The following is a 23,679-nucleotide window of genomic DNA, read 5'->3' as shown; positions in this document are numbered from 1 at the left end:
ACATTTTAGGAAGTTAGCTACTTACATCTGACTATATTTAACTGCATGCTGTATTACATTGTTGCTACATGAACAAGTAACTACTGGCAGGTTTAAACAAGCAACAGAGCAGGAAAAAGTACAGGGATAGTATTTAAAACTTCAGAGAAAAACAGTCCCAACAGAAACCTGAACAGACTTACCATGGATTCTGTTCTTCCAACAACAGAAAACCACATTTTGATCTCCGGGACTACAGATCCTTGAAAGAAAAAAAACAATTCTCCACTTCTCTTTCAGCCCTCAACAGCAACAACCACTCTAGTCTGCTGGATTTTCCAAGATACCCATCCAGATAAGTTGGAACTGGATGCTATGACACAGTGTAGCATTTATCAACACCAGCTATAACCAATACAATATTCAGACTCTTACGTAATCAGTTATGCTGTTCTGACTTCCATTTACTTTAGAGGCTTTATTAAACTTTGAAAACTGCTAGAAAAAACAAAAAGGGACCCCTTTTGTACAAAAGACAAAAAACCTCCAAATTAAACAGGAAGTAATGTGCTGGCCCACAGATGGCTGAGAAGTCACATGCGAAAGCCCCCAAAAAGCGATATATTTTTAAAGTAAACTGCATGCACACGCTGCTTCCAAATCATCTGGATTTCATAAAAACTTAACCACAATGTGGTTGGGAGTCAGGCAGCTTTTAACATCAAAACATCTTTCAGGGTTACAGCAACCAAAGTCTGCACACAACCTCAAAAAGCAATACTGTTCCCGATGCCCGACCACTCCTACCAGCTACATTTCCATATACCTATTACAAAAGCTACTGCTAATAAAGCTATAGAAGCATTATTGTAAGAAAACATGCAACACCTACGGAAGGGTAGAACAAGTTACCTTTTTGGATCACATCTGAAGCTACACAATTTAAATAAAAATAAGTATCTGTGTAAAGTATTCAGTTTAAGAAATCCTGTTAGGTATTTTCCCAATCTAAAAAAAACCAAAACGAAACCCAAACACAACACTGTTTACAGTGCTCTGGCAGCTAACAGTTGTTGCATAACTAAACTCGTTTTCTCTGGTAAGTATGCATATAGCATACATGCTTACTACGTGGTTGCTCCAAGGGGCTGTCCTGCCTCAGAAAACACCCTTAACAGTAAAGCGAGGTTAACTAAGCGATGCGCAGCATTTCTGCTCGCTCTGTCACTCCTGCAAGGCCTTTAAAACTTCTATTTCACAGCTACTCATATTTTATTTAATTAGAAGTAACACACTTAAACATTTCACCTGTCATTAGGTTGAAAGATGATCAAACACAGGGTTCCCCAGGGACCTAACACTTCCATGTGCTCCTTGACTTACCTCCTTTGGTTTGGTTTTAGTTTTTCATTAATGTCAGTGTGTTTGCAATCACCTAGTATGACAAACTGAAACCATATATCATAAGCAGGTGCACAGCATTTCAATGCAAGTTGCACCACTTCTCTGCTTGTATAAGCTTAACTTTAACTCCAATCATCTTTTTTGATTGCAGCAGACAAGGCATGACAATCACTTGGTAATTAAGAACATTTGGTGTGGAAGGGGTAAGTCATGGTATCTAATTTCCCGATTAAAAACTCTTAATTGGCACAGACTTCATTTATCTACTAAACCCCTGCAAACTAATAAAACCCCAAAGAATTACCAAATGATAAATTTGCTAATGTTTCCTCAGAGATGAGCACAGATTACTCAGAAAGTGCAGATTTTTTTGCCATGGGTAGAAAGAAGAAAATCAGTCAGTAGGAATTATTTTTCTTTACGATCTCTGAGAATCTGCTCATTTCATCCATCTCTAGGATATCCCCAACCTACATTTAAAAAAACTCCGTCCAAAGCGTGTGACAAGTATGAGGAGCCCATTAAGACTTAACAAGAAAGGCAGGTCAGCACTGACATGCAAAGGCATTCTCACAGCATGCTACTGACAGCAACTATTTTGTCACATCACAGGAAAAAAACAGCTGTTTTCCTAACCAAAGCTGAAAAGATTCAGAGTTGTCTCTCACTGGTTGGAGCAGGGCCACCTGTTGACCAGCCGCTGCATTTTCTTTTATTACAGCACTTTTGAAGCACTCTAGAAACCAACAGTTCAATAAATGTAATTGGGTCAGCAATCAAACTGGGATCCTGTGCATGGCATTTGTATTTCTGAACATGTGTATTTCTGAAACTGAATATGAGCTTTCATTTCTTCAACCATAACATACTTTCATATGAGCATTTCATAGCCAACCTTTTACTACTAAAAGAGTTAGAAAAAGATAAATCTATTCCCACACTTGTCTCTCCCTCTTATTTCCGGTATTCTACCCCGTTAATGTTTAAAAAATTTTCACAAATAGTCTCCTGGACTTCTTCCTCCATTTTCCTCAGCCAAAGGAGGAAAAAGAAAAACAAAAGCATTTTCACTTTTATGCTGGCAAAACAGCATACATGAATTGAGACATGTTGAAAAAATTATTAGTAAAGTCAACAAGATATGAATAGAAAGAAAAAAATCCACCCACTACTTCTAGCTTCTCAGTCACGCTCACTCAATTCTCTAATCTGTTCTGCTCTGGCCAGATTGAGAAAATTAATGCCTGTGTATTATTCCTTACTCTGTTGTTTTTATAACGCCTATTATAGGAAAAACATGCTATTAATTAGTTACAAGAAGCAACTTTGAACACCTTGAAATAACGCCTTGAAAATAATCCTATTTAACTTCTACAGCAACTTGTTTCAACACAATGCAAGATGATTATTCCTGTCCAATGAACTTTCTGCTGACTTCAAATTAAACAAATGTTTCTATTCTGTGTACACTGTAAGTAAGATAAAAACCTGCCTCTTGCTTATTTTGGTTCAAGATTTAAGACATAACCATTTTAAAATCAGAATTCCAATACTGCAGCAGGCACACAGCAGCAAGATGAAATGGAATCGCTGCCTGAATTGGTGGGTGTTTCTGCAGCTGTGCTAAGATGAAGACTGCTGCTTCCATTGCTGATTGTGTTAAACCATGAAATTGGTTAAATAACTTGTAAGAAACTTTCAAATCAAGCTTACACGCAGACCAGTAGCACTGTTACATACTGCTAATGGCAGCTCAGTGTCAGTTGTTAAAACAATGTATAGAAGCCAGCCAGCTCCAGTGAAAATGAAAACTTTTTCATTGTTATATCCTGCTTCTCTCCAAATCAAAAATCAGGTTTCAGTCTGAAGTGAAAAAAAAAAAAATTCCACTGCACATTTTGAAACATTCAATGGAAATTTAGATGGCAGCCAGAAGTCTGATACATATTTAATCTGGCCTATCTCAAGGTCTAGTATTTGCATCTCAAATTATTAACCCACACCACCAAAATAAGAGCAGAATACTGAGTTAAATTTTTCAGATCCTGAATAGTTTCCTCATTAATTGCCGATTGGTAGCAATACATACCTGATACCTGCCTGATATTCTTTTACAGATGTCAGAAATAAATCTTAAAAGCCAACACCATGCAAGATTACCATTTCAAGAACAGACAGTGAAATGAACGAAGTTGTACTAAAAAAACATAGTGCTGTTTTGAAGCAATTAACTCTGTGAGATAACTTAAAAGCAGTAAACCAGTTACATTTTCAGCCCATGCACTAAGTGCCAAGAAGGACAACTATTCTGAAGTCTCAAGTACTACACAGTGAAGAGACATTAGGGAAGACTTGTTCTGTTTCACACCACATAATTACAACAAGGACTTTTGGATATAACAGTTGCATGATTTATAACAATCTTAAAACTCAAAGGTTATGTCTGATATGTGACACAGTTAATAAAGCAAGAACAACTAGTGGAGTCCTCCATCTGGTGGCTGGAGTCGTATGTGCATTCTATACATTACTATCTAGTGCTACTAAGAGTAGCACAATTCCAGCAAGTCAGGGCAAGAGGCATACCCTCTTTCACCAAGCTACTTAATATGCTGTAGCTCTCCACTATAAAGAAGCAAAACTGAAGTCATACAAGCATCTGTATACCGTGAAAGATAAGATACTATCTTAATAGCAGAAAGGATACAAACTTTAATGTGTATATTTGAATTATTTTATTTATTCATTACATTAAAAAAACTACACACATTTTATTCTTTATATTTACTGCTTTTCTTTCCTAGATACTTCTAGTATTTTTCAGCAGCAGTGCTAAATAAACCTCTTTATTAAATCCATTTAGTAACACTACCAATTTTGGCTCTGAAAAAATTAGTAGACCTATAGTACAGGTTTAATTTTAAATGGCATAATCACTACATCCATATTATGTTTCCTCTTGCATTGTTCACATCTGTGTATTTTACAGAAACATTCCCCAGCCAGAATAAAAATATGATTAACATAATGCACACAACTACCCGAAAGGAAATAGATTTTTCCATTAACATTTTCCAGAGTAGGCTGATAAAAAAAAGCTTTTTTCAATAACACTTAAACAAACCACCTTCCATACCTTGGCAGCAACAATGCTTAGGCCCATTCCATTTTGTTTTTTTAGTGTTACAGTGATGATTTCAGGTTCTTTCCTCAAAGGCTGAGCCTATCAAACAGGGAAGGGGAAAGAAGAAAAAAGACAAGAGTTCAGTATTCACTGCCAGGCTAGGAAAATTACTGCACAAAATAGCTCCTCTACAATCAAAACTAAGTTGCTACTGCAGCAGCAGACCTCACATCCTAAACAGTATGTCTGGTACTCCATTTTCAAGGTAGAATCTCTAACATTTGATTAATATGGATTTACATTATCGAGTACTACACCTGTGTTGTGAACATTGACAAAGCTTTGAAGTCTACCCATTGTTTCTCCTTCTCTAATTCAGTGAAGAGATTATTAATGATTCAGAATTTGAAATGTAACAGGCCTATAAAACTGTAGTAACTTTTAATTAAAAATGAAGTTCAGATATAGTAGGCCCCTATTAGAAACATGAGTGGGATCTACATGGAGCTCAGTTTTTAGTGCTGCATACAGAATATAATAATTCTGCAAAGATATTAGGAGACTAATTATTTCCAAGGGCAGAATTAAAGCATTGAAAGAAAGTTCCAAAAAATGTCACCTCTGAAAACTCTGTAACTTGAATATAGCCTGAGCCCCTAAACATATTCAGTATTTTTTTTTATCTTTGCAACATTGCCAGTTCCCTCTATTCAAAAATTTGCCAGTCTTCATTAGATGAAGCAAGTAAGTTAAAGCACCCTAGCCTGTATTCATATTAAAACCTAACTGCAAATTCCATAAGACCCATAACAAAGTAAAAATATAAGCAAAGGCAATTAATTAAAAAAAAAATATTAACACTTTTTGATTAAGTTCAAGTATTAGAAATGCAAGTAGTTTTTAAGCTAGGAGTATTGTGTCACTCCTGTGCCAAGGATGGCAGAACAGCAGAATCTATTCCTACTTCATTTAGGATTATTGTCATTAATTAAACTAGAATAATATTAAACTAATTCAACAAAAGACATACCTACTGGAAAAGGTAAGCTACTGGGAACGTAACTTCATCATTTAGTGTATACTGAATTTCTCTCTTGGTCTAAGAATAAAATTAATTCTTCAGGGAAAACTTGAGGAGGACTGCCCAGACTGGGCAATTCCCCAGACTACCAACAGAAGCAAAACTGTAAGAACAGTTTGGGCTTGGGGATGAAAAAAAAAACCTCACAAGAAAAAAAAAAAATCCACAACCCCAAAACAAAAAACAAAAGGAAAACACCTCACAGCTATAATATGGAACATTTACTTAGCATTTAGGTTATATAGACATGTTGCACCAAGAGGTAATTTCTGAACCAGCATTTAGAGCACTTCACAGACACCAAGACTAAAAACTTAGAACTCTCAAGCTTGGCACATTCAATTAACATACATGCACCAGAGAGAAGAATGATTAGATCAGGTTATCTGGATGGTCTTACATGGCATTCATCTTCACGGATGAAGGAAATAGTAGCATCCACTCATCCTGCATTTCTTAACCAAGCCTTTGTAAGGAGGACTGTCCAGAACTCTACTCGAGTTTTTTCTTAGTATGAGTAACAGCAAGTAGGCAGTGTAACTTCAGATGACTTTTGTTTCCACTGGCTCTAAAAAACGCATTTCTTTAGAGCAACAAAGGGAGGAGGAAGAGCATGTCTCAGGAGTGTCTCCACTGTATTTTCCTCAGTCAAACAGCTGTTTACCAAGACACATCACGCTTGCAGAGCCTGGCTTATCAGTTCAAGACTGGGCTCTGCTGTACCAATCATACAGATTTAGGAGATGCTCTCTTCTGTGAAGTAAAAATGTTCTTTAGGCCACTGCAGCAAGATGGCATAACGTCATCCACCAAATGCTGGCTTCTAAACAGAGTAGATGAAGCTTTCCAGTCCCTCTGAATAGTGAGGGGCAAATATTTTTCATAGAAGGCCTTAGGAACATAATTCTAGTTTCATGTTGGCCTTCCTGATTTTATTGAAATACTAATTATAAATATAAAGCTATTTCTGTTTAGTTGCTCTAAAAGTTATTTCACATAAAGCCACCATCTTTCCAAAATGAAGCTGTTCTGTAACTTTTATATTCTTGGTTATCACATATTCAAAATACACACTCTCTCCCCCACCAAACCCCAACCCACCACAAAAAACCAACATAGAAACTAAATAAAAAAACCTCTGCAACAGAAAAAAACCACCTCACACTGAAGTGAAACCCTTCTTTAATAAATATAATGAAAAGGAAACCTAATAATTTTTCCTGAAATCCTAGCAGAAGGAAAAATACCAGATTACAACTTAATACTAAACATTCATTTGGTAACTGCCAGTTTATAAATAAAAGCAGCCTGCAGCTCCATTCACATTACAAGTTATTTAAAGATGCATGTCCATATGTATTTTTGCCTCTGTTTAAAAAGAATTTCTTCACCATGTATCCTCAGGGTGGGGGAATACGACAAAGTTTGCTTACTTGAGATAGTGTATCATGCCACAGCCTAGAAAAATACTGACTTACAAAATTCAGCAAATCACTGATGAACTACATGTTTAATTATAAAGTTCATTCTTCCTAGTAAGGATTAAATCTCATCATGTAAAACACAATGGCTTGCCAAGACATCAGTTTTGACAATTATTCACTGAATCAATACTTACTAGCTCAGCATTCTCATGTGACAGATGACTTTCATAGTCTGCACCTTCAAAGTATATTGTCCACGTGCCTGGTGACCGTGGATGAGGTGTTAGTCTACAAAAACCTAAAAGAACAAGTAACATCAACATAGTCATGGTATTTTCTCAACAAATTAATTAAAATCAAATACCCTGCCACAAGGAAATACCAAATAGAAGCATTTATCTTTTTATATTCACTAGTATGTTGAATCTTGCATCTTAGATGCCATTATGTGCTTCACTGAAATTTTATCGGATCTACAAAATCCTACAGTTCTATAGCTGCTGCTTCTGAGAAATATATATATATGTAAAAAACACTACAAGTTCATAGAAAACGCTTGCACTGCAAAATATTGCTTGTACCAACCAGACTCAAGAGACATGAAACACCAAGCCATCTCTTAAAATACAAACCAACATAACTCTGAATAAGAAGAGCACCACAGAAATCTTCTGCTTTGCAGAGTCTAGCTAACCAGTATCAGCATATATTTGGCAGAGGTGAAGCATTGCCTGAACTCATTACATTTTAAATGCAACTATGTCATTAAAAGTAGGGCGTTGTTTGATTTGTTTTTTGTTAATTGATCAATTCCTAGAACTTTGAAAAAAGGAGTGAAAGCAGCTGAAAGGTATCCAACATTGTCTCCTAAATCAGGGACAGCGAGAATCCAGTCAAATTACAAATCACTCCATCCAAACTGAGGAGATTCTCCTCCTCATAATGACCATCTTCCAGCAATTGAGCTTTCACTGATTTATGGCAAACCAGTCCCTCAGCATAATTTAAGAGATAGCTAAAAAGTAAAATTTTGAATGGATGCATTAAAGAGACCTTAGTAACTATACAGACATCTTACTAATTATTTATTCTACTGGTCTTCTTTAGTCTCAAGACTGCATCCTCTGTAACTCACTGTCCTTTCAAGACAGTCAAACCCAGTCAGTTTCCTACCTTTTTTAAACACAAGAATATGGCTTTTCTATAAACTAAATTGGAACAAACAGCTGCAAAATCCACTGCAGGATAGAGTAAGTCTGCTTTGTCAACAGCCTCCTTTGCTGTCCTACCTACCAGGATATTCCTGTGGGAGTTTTTAAACAAGTTCTTTTTATGCAGAAAATTAAGAAATTATGTAACAGAAAAGCTTCTAATAAAATTGCGTACTAGAAGGTAAGGATCACAACTTGTTCATTCACTGTAAATGCTTGCACAGACCTCCTGCTTTACTTTCTCAAGTTTAGATCACTTTTGTACAACCACAAGAGCTCTCTACATGTCATCTGAAATTTTCCTGGATACAAACACCCAAACCATATGTTCTTATGTTAATGAATGTTAAAAGAACTATTTAAGTCTGTTTTTTTTTAATGTTACATGGAAGTAACTGATGAGTTAAAAAAAAAGTGACAACTACTTAATTCATATTAGCATTAAAAGTTGACTATGAAATTGTTGAAATATTAAAAATTTATACTTAGGTAAATTTTTGCTACTCTAGCACCAAAATCCAAACAAGCTCTGGAGCAAAGGCAAAACAAAGTTTCAGTAGGCACTGGCAACTCAGCACTGCTTATTCAGAACTTTGAAAGTGAATGAGAGCGACAGGGAGAAAGGGTAAGGATTAAAAAATGCTGCATACCTTTTACGGGTCACTTGAACACAGAATGCAAAATACGTTTTAGTTAAATGTAGACCACTTTATGTATGTTTGAATCTTCTTATACTGTGTTCATTACACCCAAAAAATAAAGGATCATTGTACAACAACAGAAGAACTAACCTCTCTGACAGAGTGGATCTAAAAATTCTTGTAAACCACTTGGAACATTTCTAACAACATCGCAGGAATAGCCATCTTCTGGTAAAAGAAAAGGTAGCTGTAAGTCAGGATCCTCTTCCAGTTGGACTTCTCGGCCATCACTGCGAGCAAGTTCATCAGCTGTATTTTCTGCAACAGCTACTACATTATCTATCAATTCCTGGACAGAAGGCAGAAATACATTGTTACTATAAAGGGATAATTTTTATTAAGGAGAAAAACCTAACATGAAGAAATACTAAGAGTGCAAGAAAAAGGAATTTGGAAAGTCAACTATCAGATATAAAACTTCTAGGTACAGTCAGTACACTGCATTACTTTATTTGATTAAAGCCCATAGATTATGTAGTTAGAGAACGTAACAGAAGCATTTACTTTTCCTTCAGTATTTTTGAAACTTGTGGTGCATGGTTTTACTTGATATCAGAGCTGTATTTAAAAACATATAGCAGAGAGCATGCATGTGCAGAGGTGGGATCACAGGTTTAAAATTTTGACACTTTGTTGAGTATATATATACTTCTGTAAGACTAAATAAATAGGAAGGAAACAAACAACTTGTGTAAACCTGGATTTTCAGCTCCATCAGGACACAGGTACTCACAGGGGACCAATAGCATATACAGTTCCCTAGTTTGGAGGTTTTATAAAACTAATTTAATTCTACATTTCTTAGAGTTCACTATAACATGAAGGGCACCTTAAGGTAGATCTGTTTTTTAAGTAACACTGTAGAAACACACAAGTGCTGGATCACTCAAGGTGCAGCAGGGAACTTCTAAAGTTTTACACTTGGTGCACAAAAAGCTTTATGATACCAGCATACTTTTCACAACAGAGCTACTGTGGTTGCACATAGCACACAGTACTTACTCTTCCTTCTATCTGTAAAATTTCAGTACGGTATCTGTTACTAGATTGTATGAACTGAAGAAAATTAGTTCAGAAGTTAACAAAAAATGAAATTCCTAACCACTTTGCAAAAAGTAATGGTCCAAGAAGAACTTTGTGTTTTTACATTCTTCTATTTATCCAAAATTTTGGGGGGTTTTTGTCTTTACTCCAAGGAGTGAACAATTAAAAGGCTCTTCTCTCTCTCTCCTGAAGTAGTTAATTTTTCTGTTACCTTATAACCCTTAGGCGGGCCTAAGTTTTACCATGAAAGTATTCAGTTGTTAAGTGAAATAAAACAAAGTTACAGGCAACTTTTAAAAAATATTTAAGTAGTAATTCTCTGAGCACTCAGTCTCTTCCAAGTTGCATGCTCTGCCTGAGAAACCAAGAAATTGCCCCAGGTTTGACTCATCACTACATCTGAATGACCAGGCAGCATCAATACTTCAAAGTATCTCTACCTCTAGTTAACCAGCATTCTTTCTGGAAGAGAACTCACCTCAGATATGTATGATTTTGATGACATCCAAGACAGAATTACTACAACTAATTTACCTGAAGCTGCTGCAAATATTACATGTAGATTCCTTTACTACAGGTATTTGTTTTACGAAAGATTCAGATGTGATTTCCAGTCTCTTTCCACAGCTTCTACTCAGCTCACAAGACCAGATTAACAGTTCGGTCTCAATTTCACCCCAGTTACACTAATGTGCAACTTAGAATATATAAACCTGATACAACAATTCCATTACTGGAGCACAACACAGAATACAGCTGTGACAATCATGTAAGTGTTCTCATCTGAATGTTCAGTTTCAGCAAATTTCCAGGAGGAAGTCGGATAAATCCAGACTGTCTTTAGAAGTGCTCTTTTAAAACAATTCCATCAAGCTAAAATGTGTAGAAGAAAATACACTTACATTCCTTTGAAGAAATTCCAAGCTTTGAAATTTTTCAGATTTGACAGCAGTAAATCAGGGTTTGAGCATACAAATCTCTTTCATAGCAAGGAGCAAAGAAGCCTCAAATACCACTTCACCACAACAGCACAAACTAGCCATACTGTAATCCTCCCTCTGACACAAAGACCACCTGTCAAATCTATCACCAAATTTCTTTGGAGGTCCCTAAAGAACAATAATAATAAACTGTGGAATTCTACCTATGTGTAAACAGGAAATACAAGCTATGTTCCTCAGCAAAAGACTTTTTGGTTTGGTAGCTGATAGATAAAAGTATATCCAAGCTACAAGACCCCCTTTAGAACCATTGTATTAGTACTTTTGATTTAATAAAAAGATGTATCTGAAGTTATTAAAAAACAGACTTTGTAGACAACACATTCAGTTATATAAATATTAGATTATCTTCATCTTTTAAGATTTTTGAGATTGGTCAACTATCCTGTAATCAGTGTTTACCTTAAGAATTTTTATCCACATATGATTACAAATCTGCAAGGAACACAAAACCTCTTTTGCCTCTTGCCAAAAAAATGTTTCCCACAGATAAAACTTAGAATAGTCAGTTATGTCTTAAATATCAAGATAAGAAAACAGTCCTGAAAAAAAAAATTCTCTACATACATGTTCCATATATCAATCTGCCCATCAAAGGACAATCTGTCTGCTCCTTGTATGAAGGGATTCAAGATTCATTGATTTTTACCCCACACATGCAAAAAGCTTAGTGTTCCTGCTTCATTCATTTTATTTCTAGTCAAAAATTCAATCTTTGTTCCTGTGATTATACATAGAACTAGCTTTTGGGAGTGCTCTGTGCACCTCTCCTCTACTGCCTTACTGGATTTCACCCACAAATGACCTAAGGTGCAGTGACACCTGAGTATGATTAACATGGAGTATTACCTTACATTCCAACTCAGTGTAAGAGAGATTTTTGGTAATATCCTGCTCAAGTTGCAGTGAAGTACACCCAAAGTTGGTGGCCAGAAGCAGGCTGATAACACCAAGACTTCTTGCAGTAGAAGTAATTGTCAGATTGCTAACAGTCAGATTGCTCACTCTGACTCTTCTCATAACAATTCCAAACCAATCAACAATAAGATAGCTATTTTCAGGCAGTGTTTCTATTTTAAGTCTATATTCCTCAGGTATTTTAAACAGCACAATAAAAAAGGCTTACTTTTGGGATGAGTGGTTCATCTGAAGCACAGTGATAATTCTGCAACAAAGCTCGTAGCTGCAGAGAATTCAGTTTAAAGCAAGTACTATTAATATTTGGAACATCTGCATGTGAATATTTGTCCATGGTAAGCAATGTGGTTGCCTAGGAGAGAAAACAAAAAGGGTCACTGGAGAAAAGCCCAAATCAGAATGAAATCGTAAGCCTTGTTTCTGAGTTTTCTTTAGATGACAGATAGGAAAAGACAAAGCAAGAAATCAGATGTATACAGAAGCAACATAAATATCCCCAAAACAGCCACTAAATATATCTCCTGTACCTACAACATGAATTAATACTAATCTCTCATAAATTAGGCATATCAATTTTTCAGCTACTCTTCTTGTCTCTTTTCAGCATAGTTATAGCTCAGTCTTCGAAACTGAACAGCATGTTGGCTAAAAATCACTAATTATTAATTTAACTTGTAACTTAAATATTAATGATGTTGAAAGCATTTTTTATGGTTTTGCACGTTACCTCAATGTTCCAGGATTGATGCACACAAACTACTCTCATCCACACACCATTCTCTAGGAACACAGAATATACAATTATGAGAGAAATGTTAATCAGAAATACATACACTCACCTGCACTATTCTGCTCAGGTGGCAATCAGCAGCCAGTTCTAAACCCTGTTTTTCTGCCCAGGCTTCAATATGGCCCAACTGTTGACGAACAATAGCTCCCCAATAATGTGAACATAACCCCGAATCTGGGGCCGTAACTAATCTGTTAAAGAGCCACATGTTGATAAAATGAAACAGCTGGGAGAAAAGCTGTATAGTGAGAGCAGCGTTCACTCTACACCGCCGTAACAGGGACATAGCTCCAGTTAATGTATGCAGCACATCATCTACAGAGATAAAACAAAAAGTAAATCACGTTCACATACTGTAATGTACAATTGACGTAGGCCATAAATAATAATACAGACACCTAACCCAGGTTGGTGAATGCTAGGTAGAACCTACATGTATTTAAGTTATACATACTTTCAGAAATAAATTCACTGCTTCGTGGTTTTCAAGATGGAACATAAACTGATAGTTGAAACATGTTTTCTAACTCCTGAAATTAAAATAAATTCTTCTGGGGAAATATTTAGTATATAAAGTATATCATTGGTTATAGCTGACACTTAAATCATGTCCTCACTTGAGTAAACTCATTTTTCTGTTATTTTAAGAACAAGTTAAAAAGTTTATATTCTGTTTCAAATGCATATTGCAATTATATCATAGCTCCTTGCAGTTAAATATCAAACTGTATTCAAAAATGTCAGCAGAAACTATGTGCATTGCACGATGTACTTGACACATTAGTTTTTTAAAATATTCTTCAAATTTCATTTTGACCATTAGTTCATTGTAATATTACATCAAAAGCAATAATGACCTTCTGTTAGCTTCACCAGGAGCAAACATCCTTATATGCTTCCTGGTGGAACAACAGAACATTTATCTCCAAGCCTTCTTTTAAGGCAGTACTTTTATCTGAAATCTCTACTGAAGAGACCATCAAAGTAATTTCTTCAGCACTGAAACATAGTTTCGTGACTGAAAAAAAAAAAATCTGTGTAAGAAATCTATAAAGCAGCTCAAAAATAACAAGTAATTAACATCATCTACCTTTACACCAGTGTCAGCTACTTTTTCAAGGTTTGTGTTTTTCAAAGTTCTCTCTTACAGTACAGAGCATTAATAAAACTCCAGTACATCTTCATGTTCTTCCTTCAACGTTCAACACAGGAAAAAAGCAAGCTTAATATCCAAAAGACCAGGAAGCGTATATAAATTTTGTATAAATACTCTTCGTAGCTGAACAGAATGACTGTATTTAATAGCTCTGCAGATCATCTTCAATTATTCAGAATGTCACTATTCTCTTAACTCTTTCTAACCTTTGATCCCCATTTAATCCCTTCAAACTTGAATCTTTTTTCCATTTTCCATTTTCTTCTCTGATCATCAGGCTACATAATGTAGGAGTCTCTCACACTTGCCCCATGAAAAGCACAATGGGGGTTCCTATCTCAGAGGCCCGTCCATGAATGTGTTCAGCATGGAAAAACAAGAGGCATTAGAAGTTTGAGCACAGTCACTAAGCTGGGGTTACAGACACAGTGGGATAGCACACATGACCAGAATGCTCTCATGGACAGGAACAGCCTAGGAAGGCTGAAAGCACTATCATATTTAAAGTACCACAGCAGGGATCCTTGGCAGGAATCTACAAGGCCAGTCAGCTTAACCTTACTAACTGGGAGGTACTTTGTCAAATTCTCCCATAGCAACGTTACAGTAAAACTGCTGAGATAAGGACTGGATAAGCAGATGATAATGTAGGTAGAGAATTGGCTGGACCATTGGACTTGATAGATTTGTAGATACAAAGTCCAGCCAGCAGTCAGCTATTAGCAGCTTCCCTCATGGATAGAGGCTGTGAGTGACAGTTCAATGACTTTATAAATACCTTGAGCAACTGGATGGAGTGCATTCTCCACTGGACTGCATAGAGAGCAAATTCACAGATGATAACAAGCTGGGGGCAAATACTGATACACTGAAGTGTGGCAGTATTTTCCAGAAGGGCCTCAGTAGGCTGGAGAAATGGGCTGACAGGGACTTCGTGAAGTCCAAAGGCAACTGCCAAGTCCTGCATCTGGGAAGGAGTAAGTCTATGCAACAGTATAGGCTAGGTGCCATCTGGATAGAAAGCAGCCCTGCCAAAAATGATGCAGAGATCCTGGTAAACATCAAGTTGCACATGATTAAGCAGCGTATCCTTTCTTGCAAGGTAACCAGCTGCATCTAAACTGTTAAATTAGCAGCAATACAACTAGCAAAAGGAAGGAAAGTAATCCTTCCTATGCATTCAGAATTTGTGAAACTGCATCTGGAACACAGCACCCAGTTTTAGACTCCACAGTACAAGGAGGATACCTATTCAATGGAGCAAATTCAGCACACAGCCACCAAGATGATTAAGGGGTTGGAGAAAAGGACATAAAAGAGGGACAGAGAAGTGGATTTGGTTTACTGTGGGGAAAGAGAAGACCAATGGCACTGCTTATTGCTGTCTTCATCTACCTAACGGGAGGGTTCAGAACAAGATCCCTCTCAAAGGTGCACAGTGATTACTTACAACAGACAAACCAACACAAAAATTGCAACGGGGAAAATTTCAATTAGATATAGGAAAAGTATTTTCACGATGAGGGTGGTCAAATGTTGGAAGAAGTTACTTAGAGATGTTGTGGCATCTCCATCTGTCAGTGGAGATTCAAAATTCAGCTGGGCGATATTCTGAACAACCTGATCCAGCTGCACCTGCTTTGAGCAAGTCACCGGATCAGATGAGATCCAGAGCATCCCCTTCAAACTAAAGTATTCCATGATTTTTAAACCCAATAGAGATCATTTGAATGTCACGATCATCATTTACAGTCATTCATACAAAATTGATCCAAACAACTCTCAGGGGTTAGGGCAACTTGTAAATGTCATATCACTGTTAAGAAAAATTCTATTTATTACTAATTGTTTGGGTGGTTTAGAAGACACAAGCAAAGATCAAGCAGCCTAACCTATTTTAGGCCTCTGAGGATTATTCTCCTCTGGATCATCAAGGAACGCCGGCATGTAGTTATTAAGCTCTGATTGCAGACAATGAACCAGGTACCTGGAAGAGGGGGAAAAAAACAAAAAAAATTTTAAATCCTGTATGTGTTAATTCTGAATGCTTCTGAAAAGAGATATATCAAATTACAAGATTTCTGAAATCGCAGTGCTATGTATGTGATTATAGGGAACCAAATAATACTTTTTAAAAGGTCAGAGTGACCAGTTCTCCCATTACTTTCCTAGAAATCTTGTAAAAAGAATGAGGTTGTCAGAGAACACACACAGCTACTTAAGTGCAGTATTGCTACCACACTTGTAAGAAAAAGTCATATGATACATAAATAGATGCTGTCAGGCCAAACTCTGGTTCTGTAAAATTGCAAAAACTGTTTTAGCATAACAGAAATATGTTTTTCTCTGTTTTAAAATCTATCAATAGCAGTATTTTTTAAAAAATAATTTTCCTATTCTGAGCCAATGCATAAGATCCTGAAATGGCCACAGTATAACCGATTTTATTCTTGTACTTTAACTACAGTGAAATTAAAAGTCCAGTTTAGTATTCTTTATTTTCTAATAATTAAACATTTTCTTTAACACAGTGTTTTATAAATGATTTATACATTTTCTGTTAGGAACTGAAACTAAAAGGGAATCAAATTGTAATCACATATATATATATATATATAAAACTACTTCATGGCTTTCTACAACTCCCCTTTCTGTTTCACTGTAACATTTTAAATGAAATACCCTCAACTACTAGGAAACAAAAGCCATGGCAATTTCAACCAATTCTGGTGTATGCCAGTTGTCCCCATCAAGTAACATTTTCACAGGAGATTTATTTCTTTTCATGCTTCTGTTGTGCTTTTTTATTTGCCTTCTAAGTATATCTTCTACAGTTCTCCCAAAAGTTTAATACATCCATATAGAATCTGCCATGTTACAGTGTACTCAGGGGAGAATTCACACACAGCTAAAATTCAGAAATACCCTTTTGCATACAGCCTGCTCATCATGTACAGTGCCATTCCTTCCTGGCCACAACAATATTCTCTCTTCAATGACTATCTAGCAAGTTGAATTAGCCACCAATCCAAAACACTGACCTGAGGCAAAAAGGCATAGCTTCATTAACAGTTAGTAATTCAGAGGTGCTATAAAACTGAAAGACTATAAAAATACCTACTTGGTATATCCTATTTGCCCATAATTCACCAACAGGAAAAAATAAAAATCTGTAGTAGTACATACAAAATAAATTGGGTGTATCTCTGATACCTTTCAGAAGTTCCAAAGGCAATGACAAGGTTTCACACACTACATACTGCTCTTTAGAACAATACAGCCCCCCTTTAAAGCTAAACAGTGAAATTCCTTGCGTAACCCAGTGATACATATCATAAAACAAACTACCTGTCTAAAAAAGTAATTCTAGCCCCTCTTGTAAGTCTTCCTCTCAGATATTTAAAAACACAGAAAAGACATTATTGCCATACCTAAGATCTGGCAAAAACATGAATTTATTCTAAAAATCACAGAAACATAGAATACATTAAGTGAAACAGAAGTTTGATAGCCTTACTTAAATGCCATTTGAACCAAATGTGCCAAAACATCTTGTGCATCCACAGTAATTCGGCTAAGATCTCTGTCTTGCTTTATGAAATTCAGTAATTCAGATGCATTTGCCATCCAAAAGGCAAGTGCCCCAGCAATATTCTTCTGTTTCTGTAAGCAGAAAGAAGCAAGAAATAGTACAGGGAAATAGTTTTCTGATAAAAACACGGCATCTTAAAAAGGCTCCAAAAGATAGACCAGTACCTTTTCCCATTTCACCAAACATATCTCAGATACCAGATATTTGCAAAATGTTTATATGTAATACTGCAATTGCTGTAACTGTTAAGTTGAATTTTAACATGGTCACTGAACATATGAAATTCTGTTAAATTGCCAATAGCCATATCAATAAAGTCACGGCATAAGCATCTAGTTATATAGTGCTAAGAGCTTAGCAGAATGCAGTATCTGGTAATCTGTGCACTTTTAAGTGCATATTCAACTACTGCCCACTGCCACTCTGATACTGCACTCACTGGCTTTCATACCAGGTGATTCAGTATCAAGTACTGATCTATCTCACCATCTCCCGACCACAAATGCCAGGCCAGGCAACCTCAGATGAAATCCAAAGAATAGGAACCACAAACAACAAAAAAAGAAAATAAAGGGAAGAAAAAGAACTTTGGTCATTTCATATCCACATTGAAGTGCGTTAAGCAGAAATTATGGAATGCCGTAAAAGTTGCAAAGTCAAAAAAGGATTTTAGTACTGCATGTTCCAGTTGCTGAATGAGTGTTATGAACTGTTCAAGTCCAGCTGTTTGAGTATTGTATTTTGATATGGAAGCAGCATGAGAAACTGAGCTAAGCCAACATAGCTAGGATCAGTTCCCAGCAATATATCCTACCTGATCAACCTGGTCTACCTCCTGGAGAAAAACGGACGAAGGAAATCAAACAGAATAGAAGAAAGAAACTTGTGAACAATCATGATAGCTTTAGAAATCAAACACTAAATATGAAGGTACAACACTTATGTTCACAGTTATACACAGATGCATTAATCAGTAGCTACAACGCAACTGAGCCCCTTTTAAAAAATTAATTTTTTTAAAAGGACTAGTAGCACAACAGCTAAGAACTGAAGTGCCCACATGTAACAATTAATTCAAGGAATGCTGTGTACTAGTTGACATCCCAGACTAGTTGGTTATTCCATGCTCAGTGCACCACAGAAACCCCTCAGAAGTTTTTGCAGGCAATGGGGTAACTAGCCATCCAAGTAACAGATCATGGAGCCATGTGCCCACACTGCTGCAATGAAGACAATGTACAAACAAACACAAAGGGGGACAGAAAATCCCCACCAGAAAACAAAACAAAACAAAGCCAAACAAAAACCATAAAACACCTAGAACAGATTTAATACATGACTTTTCAATTAAAGAACAAAAGACTGTTTTAAACAACAAAAGAGTCAAATGAAATACCACACTAAGCTTCTTAAATGCTGGTACACATAAGCTACACTGAGTTAAGCAAACAAACAAGAAAAACCCTACCAGTTATGTTTATCTGATTAATTAAAACTGAGCTCATATGTAAGTTTTTTTGGCCTTCTATTCAGCTCACTCTCCCCCACCTGCAACACAGTGAGCTTAAGATGCAAAACTCTGAGGTGTCATTTGCTGGTGCTATTATAATTTTAGTTAGAGCTCAAAAAAAGAAATTGCCACTGATTTTTTGTTTCTTCCCCTCTTTCCAACCAAGGCACTTTGAAATGACTGAAGATGTGTTGGAACAAAACAAAAGGAGATGCTCATTCTACAAAGAAATGTTAAAATCTGCAGAGGATCAGAAATGTCACAGAATGATTTGGAAAAAAAAAAAAACAACAAAAAAACACAAACCAAAAATTTGGCTTTTTTTATATGAATTAAGTTTCTGTGCCTAGATTTTTATTGAAAGCACTAAGTCTTCTCATAGATCTCTCCAATTTTATCCCTATCTCATATAAAGTCTTCTGTAATATTTGCATACACTAATGCAGACTACAGAAAGTCACAGTCTTAATGTTAGCAAGTACTCCCTGAGTAACCTCAGAAAGCTATCAAGTCCTCTTACAATCTAGGCAGGCAAAATTAGGATCTAAACAATTTCTTTTACTCCCACAGTATAGCACAGGAGTTTGTGCTCCTTCCCACTACTGCTGTTTTGGGTTCCTCTCTCCCCTTGCCTCCCATCTGTCTTCTCCGTCTTTCACACCCTCAGATCCCTTTCAGTGCAAGTATGCGCTGCAGTTCAGACATGCAAAAAAAAGCTATTGTGATACAGCAACTTATGACATGATAATTTAACTGTGACAGCCATCAATATAAACACTCATTCTACAGCTTAGATGAAGTAGTTTGACTTAAGTACTATTTATACTCCACTAAAACAGGTCCAAGATACTGACATTTTCCCGGTCAGGCTTTAGAATCAATGCATTTATCTCCAGACCCTTAACCTGCAAATTCACTGAAGTTCTACTCTTTCGGAACATTTGTAATTTACCCTTTTCCTCCAGCTTCTTCAACATGACATTTGAAAGAACCTCTCCCAGTTTTCTTCTAACCTCCAACTCTCTTCAGTTTACTTCTTGCAACCAGGTAACATCTTTCAAAACCCACAAATGCAGCTACCACTTCCTTGTTGATGTCTTCCTTAAATTTTAGGTTGGAGATTAGATTGCAACTATAGAGTTGCAAGGCTGTAGAAATAGCTTTCACAAAGGACACTTCAGACAAACACTTGGTTTTAATTTTTTTAATGCTATCAGCAGGATTATATAAAATACACTTGCATGCAACAACCACAAGGCAGGACTTGATTTGGGAAGCCCTTCTCAGCACTGTAAATGAATGTTTCACAGGATAATCTATTTTCTAGCTTTGATCTGTTGTCAAATCAAGTTGATGTTTGAGCCCACCTCTCCAGTATCTTCTAGAAGCTATGCAGTTACCCATTTTAGTTCAACACAACAAATGCAGAACTTTCTCTTTGCTTTCCCACTGTACCCATCCCTGTCACCCCAAGACTTTTTGGGGTCACTGTTACTAGTTTATGTTAAGTTATATAAACCAAGTGACCTTCTTTAATTCAGCCCTGTAACTTCCAGATTATATTTGACGCCTACTCTTTCACTGTTTACTTTCCATTCTCGCAGCTAAATTGCTTATGTTCAGGCTCTTCGCATTTCATGTTCTCCACTACTGCCACAGTCTTCCCTCTGACTTTAACAAATTCACTCTTCCACAGCCAGATTATTTTTTTTGTATAGCAGAACCCGAATATTTAACTTTTGATACTATTTCAATTTTATCAAATATCCATTTATCGTGGCATCAAGACTAAAAACAATGTACTAGTTATTCAATTCAAACCACTTTTCAACCTCTCATCAGCTTCAGAATGTACCTGAAAGGCTAGTTGTTGTTTTCTTACTGTGACGTGTCTTCAACAGTGGCATTTTCTCCCATTCTTTTTCTTGTGAGAGGTGGGAGCCTGTTGTAACTGTTTACAGAGCTGTCTAATGAAAACATTCTCCTGTTGAAAACTCCACTAAATCTTTCCAACGCTTGAACAAAAGCTGAACAGTTTTGTTTTGCTGTGACTTTCATGCCACTCTCTTGTTGTTTACTTTTCTCCCTTAATCATCCTGTTGTGTAACACTTGCATAATAAATTCTCTAAAGCAGGACTGATGCATTTGTTATGCCTGTACAGTGTCTAGCACAGCACGGTCCTTGCTCTATACGGGCTACTACTGCAGTACTTTTTGCAACAAACATATACATGTTTTAATAAATACAGAAATGTATTTAAATTTTTTCTCCAAGAAAAACCTGCAGACAAAGAAGTTATAATAATTAATTAGTTAGTGAGGATACCTGAACTACCACGCTTTTCTCAGGAAATTACCATTACATTTTATCAACAGTTACAGAATGCAAGGTATCGTCTAATTTCACAGACAATGCAGTGGATCTTATCCTGCATTCCTAAACAAAACAGAACGCCCCTGTGCTTCTGTAGAAGTCTTGCACATGCAACAGCAATAGCATCAAACCCGATATAAGTTGTTGAAACATTTGAGAACTTGTACTACTCTTCATAGAGAAATTGTGTCACCTTAGTTCAAAAAGTCCAGTTTTATTACCATTTTTGTGGTTACAGAAAGTTGTAAGAGTAACAGGATCAAGATTAAATTGTCATTTCTGTTTAATCTGTTCACTTCAAGCATCAATCAGTGCAAACAACTGCTATCTATACAATATTCATTAATAAACACATCAAACTTGTTTTACAAGAACTCATAGCCAGAAATGCTTTCAAAGATCTTACCTTTTACAGAACAGAAGAGTAATTTCTTGTCAGAGAACTGGTCTTCAGAGGAACAGCCCCTCCCTAACCTCCCACATTGCTCAGGAGAGTTTCTTACCACAGACATTACCCACTGACACAAAAGCAAACCTTCATATGGGCAATCGATACAGGTATGAGTCTGACCCTTAACGATAGTTGGTTAAACTCTAAGACTAAAAACGTTCCTAGTTAATCTATAACATGTATTTAATTCTCTTGACGAGTTTTTGCAGAGTAACTCACCTGTATCACTCCTTCCATCATGTTCACCATCTTGTTGACTATTGCAATGACTTTGTGAGTACGCTCAGCAGGAGTGATGTCAGGTCTGTACTGGCTTGACAATACATACCGACATGTCATATACAAAACATATGTAGGTGACAGCTTAAAATGAACTGTTGAGCTATTTGTGTAATTTATAATGGCAGATAAGAAGGCATCCTCAGCTGCAGAGAAAGAGGAAAAAACCATGTCATAAAGCCAAAGACAGGAAGAAAATGAAATAAAACAAATTCATAACTTGGGGCACAGAGGATTTGGGGGGGGGGGGGGGGGGGGGGGGGGGAGGAACTTACAGGAATTGGAACTCTAAATTGCCTACTACAGCTGCTTACACACACTAACAACACACTTCTACATAAAGCTAGAAAACCTGATCATCAGGAAACATTTCATATCTGCTGAAAATTTGCACCTTCAAGGGAACAGAAAAATGCAAGGTTCCTCTTATCCATTCTATTCCTACAAAGTCCCCTTATTATAGGGAATTTTATACTAATAAAAATCTGTCCTTGCTTGCTCACAAATCTATTTGGTTTCAAATATTTGAAATCTGGACATTCTCTGGTATGATATTTTTTTACCAGATTCGAGACCTTAAAAACCTGGGGACCAAGATGACAAAAAATTATATTCTAGATGAAAATTTAATCAGATTTTAAATAAGATGAACCTGCCTCAATACCTGAAGTGTCTGTTCACCTTCCCCAACAAAATAAATTGTATTACTGGATTAGCTATCATCTGTTCAGTCATTAATCTTTTCAATGTTTACTTAAAGTTATCCTTAAGTTTTCTAACTGACTGAAATATTACACTACAGAAAAACACGTCAGTAGGTTAGTGTTATAATTTCACAATTTACTCACAGCTTTCCCTGAATTCAATACTGGCAGGTAGTATCAGTTCTGGTCCATGGGTATCCTGAGGTCTAAAGAAAGACGACAAAAATTGAAACAAACAACCCACACAGATGATATTAATTCCACTTTAAATGACAGATTTCTCCAAATACATGGGTTCCAAATGCTGACACAACATCCTTCCCCAAAATGATCCTTTTTTTACCTTTTCTTTAAAATCATTCAAGCTGTATTTGCCTGCAACACAACAGATCAAAATACGGACTTGAACTGTGGAGTCTATGACATTAATGAACCTCCTCTTCTGTGCTGTATGGCAGACTGATAGGATCAGTTAGCCATCTGCCATTGACAGGATTCAAGTAACAAATTATTCATGGACACATGAAAGAAAGAGAATGAAGCTTCACCTGAAACATCAGTTCGGTTACAACAAATGTCCTTTGCTGTCTTTAATGCCCTTAAAACTGACGGGAACTTAAGTCAACTTATTTGTCCTTTCTTCTGATAAGGAGGAAAAGGAGGTAAAATCTAGCCCCTACCCTCATCTGGCTGTAGCTATGCTATGTTAAGGAACAGCAGTATTCCATGTGCCCCAGAACTATGTTCTCACTTAAACACACTGCAGCACTCTTTCTTATCAGTACCTATCAGAGAATTCAGAGGAGAAAACTGAACAGAAAATTTATTTTTCTAGTGTCTACAAGAGGTTAAGCACATATTTTATTTCTTCCTTAAGCAGAAACATTAACTGAGATGTTCTCTGTAGCTCGGTACCTATTTTTAGGAAATACATA

General features: G+C 36.4%; 1 protein-coding gene across 20 annotated transcripts in view; it reads right to left on the bottom strand.

Moving 5' to 3' along the window:
• The window catches only part of AFDN (afadin, adherens junction formation factor), a 130,014-nt gene that overhangs the window by 38,357 nt on the left and 67,978 nt on the right, over positions 1-23,679 (bottom strand). For 9 of the 20 annotated variants that reach the window (XM_074896663.1, XM_074896678.1, XM_074896666.1 and 6 more), the window contains 10 exons: positions 22,889-22,950; positions 21,981-22,186; positions 17,912-17,944; positions 17,351-17,496; positions 15,726-15,820; positions 12,727-12,992; positions 12,096-12,239; positions 9,015-9,213; positions 7,207-7,310; positions 4,520-4,606 (listed from right to left, as the gene is read on the bottom strand). In XM_074896663.1, coding sequence (XP_074752764.1) covers positions 4,520-4,606; positions 7,207-7,310; positions 9,015-9,213; positions 12,096-12,239; positions 12,727-12,992; positions 15,726-15,820; positions 17,351-17,496; positions 17,912-17,944; positions 21,981-22,186; positions 22,889-22,950 — 1,342 coding nt within the window. Of the gene's footprint in view, positions 1-4,519; positions 4,607-7,206; positions 7,311-9,014; positions 9,214-12,095; positions 12,240-12,726; positions 12,993-15,725; positions 15,821-17,350; positions 17,497-17,911; positions 17,945-18,239; positions 18,261-21,980; positions 22,187-22,888; positions 22,951-23,679 lie in introns of all 20 variants that reach the window. The other 11 variants (XM_074896667.1, XM_074896674.1, XM_074896668.1 and 8 more) reach the window with 2 other exon arrangements.

The sequence above is a fragment of the Athene noctua genome, chromosome 1, assembly GCF_965140245.1.
Source record: "Athene noctua chromosome 1, bAthNoc1.hap1.1, whole genome shotgun sequence".
Classification (NCBI taxonomy): Eukaryota; Metazoa; Chordata; class Aves; order Strigiformes; family Strigidae; genus Athene; species Athene noctua.
This window is presented reverse-complemented; position numbering and strand designations above follow the sequence as displayed.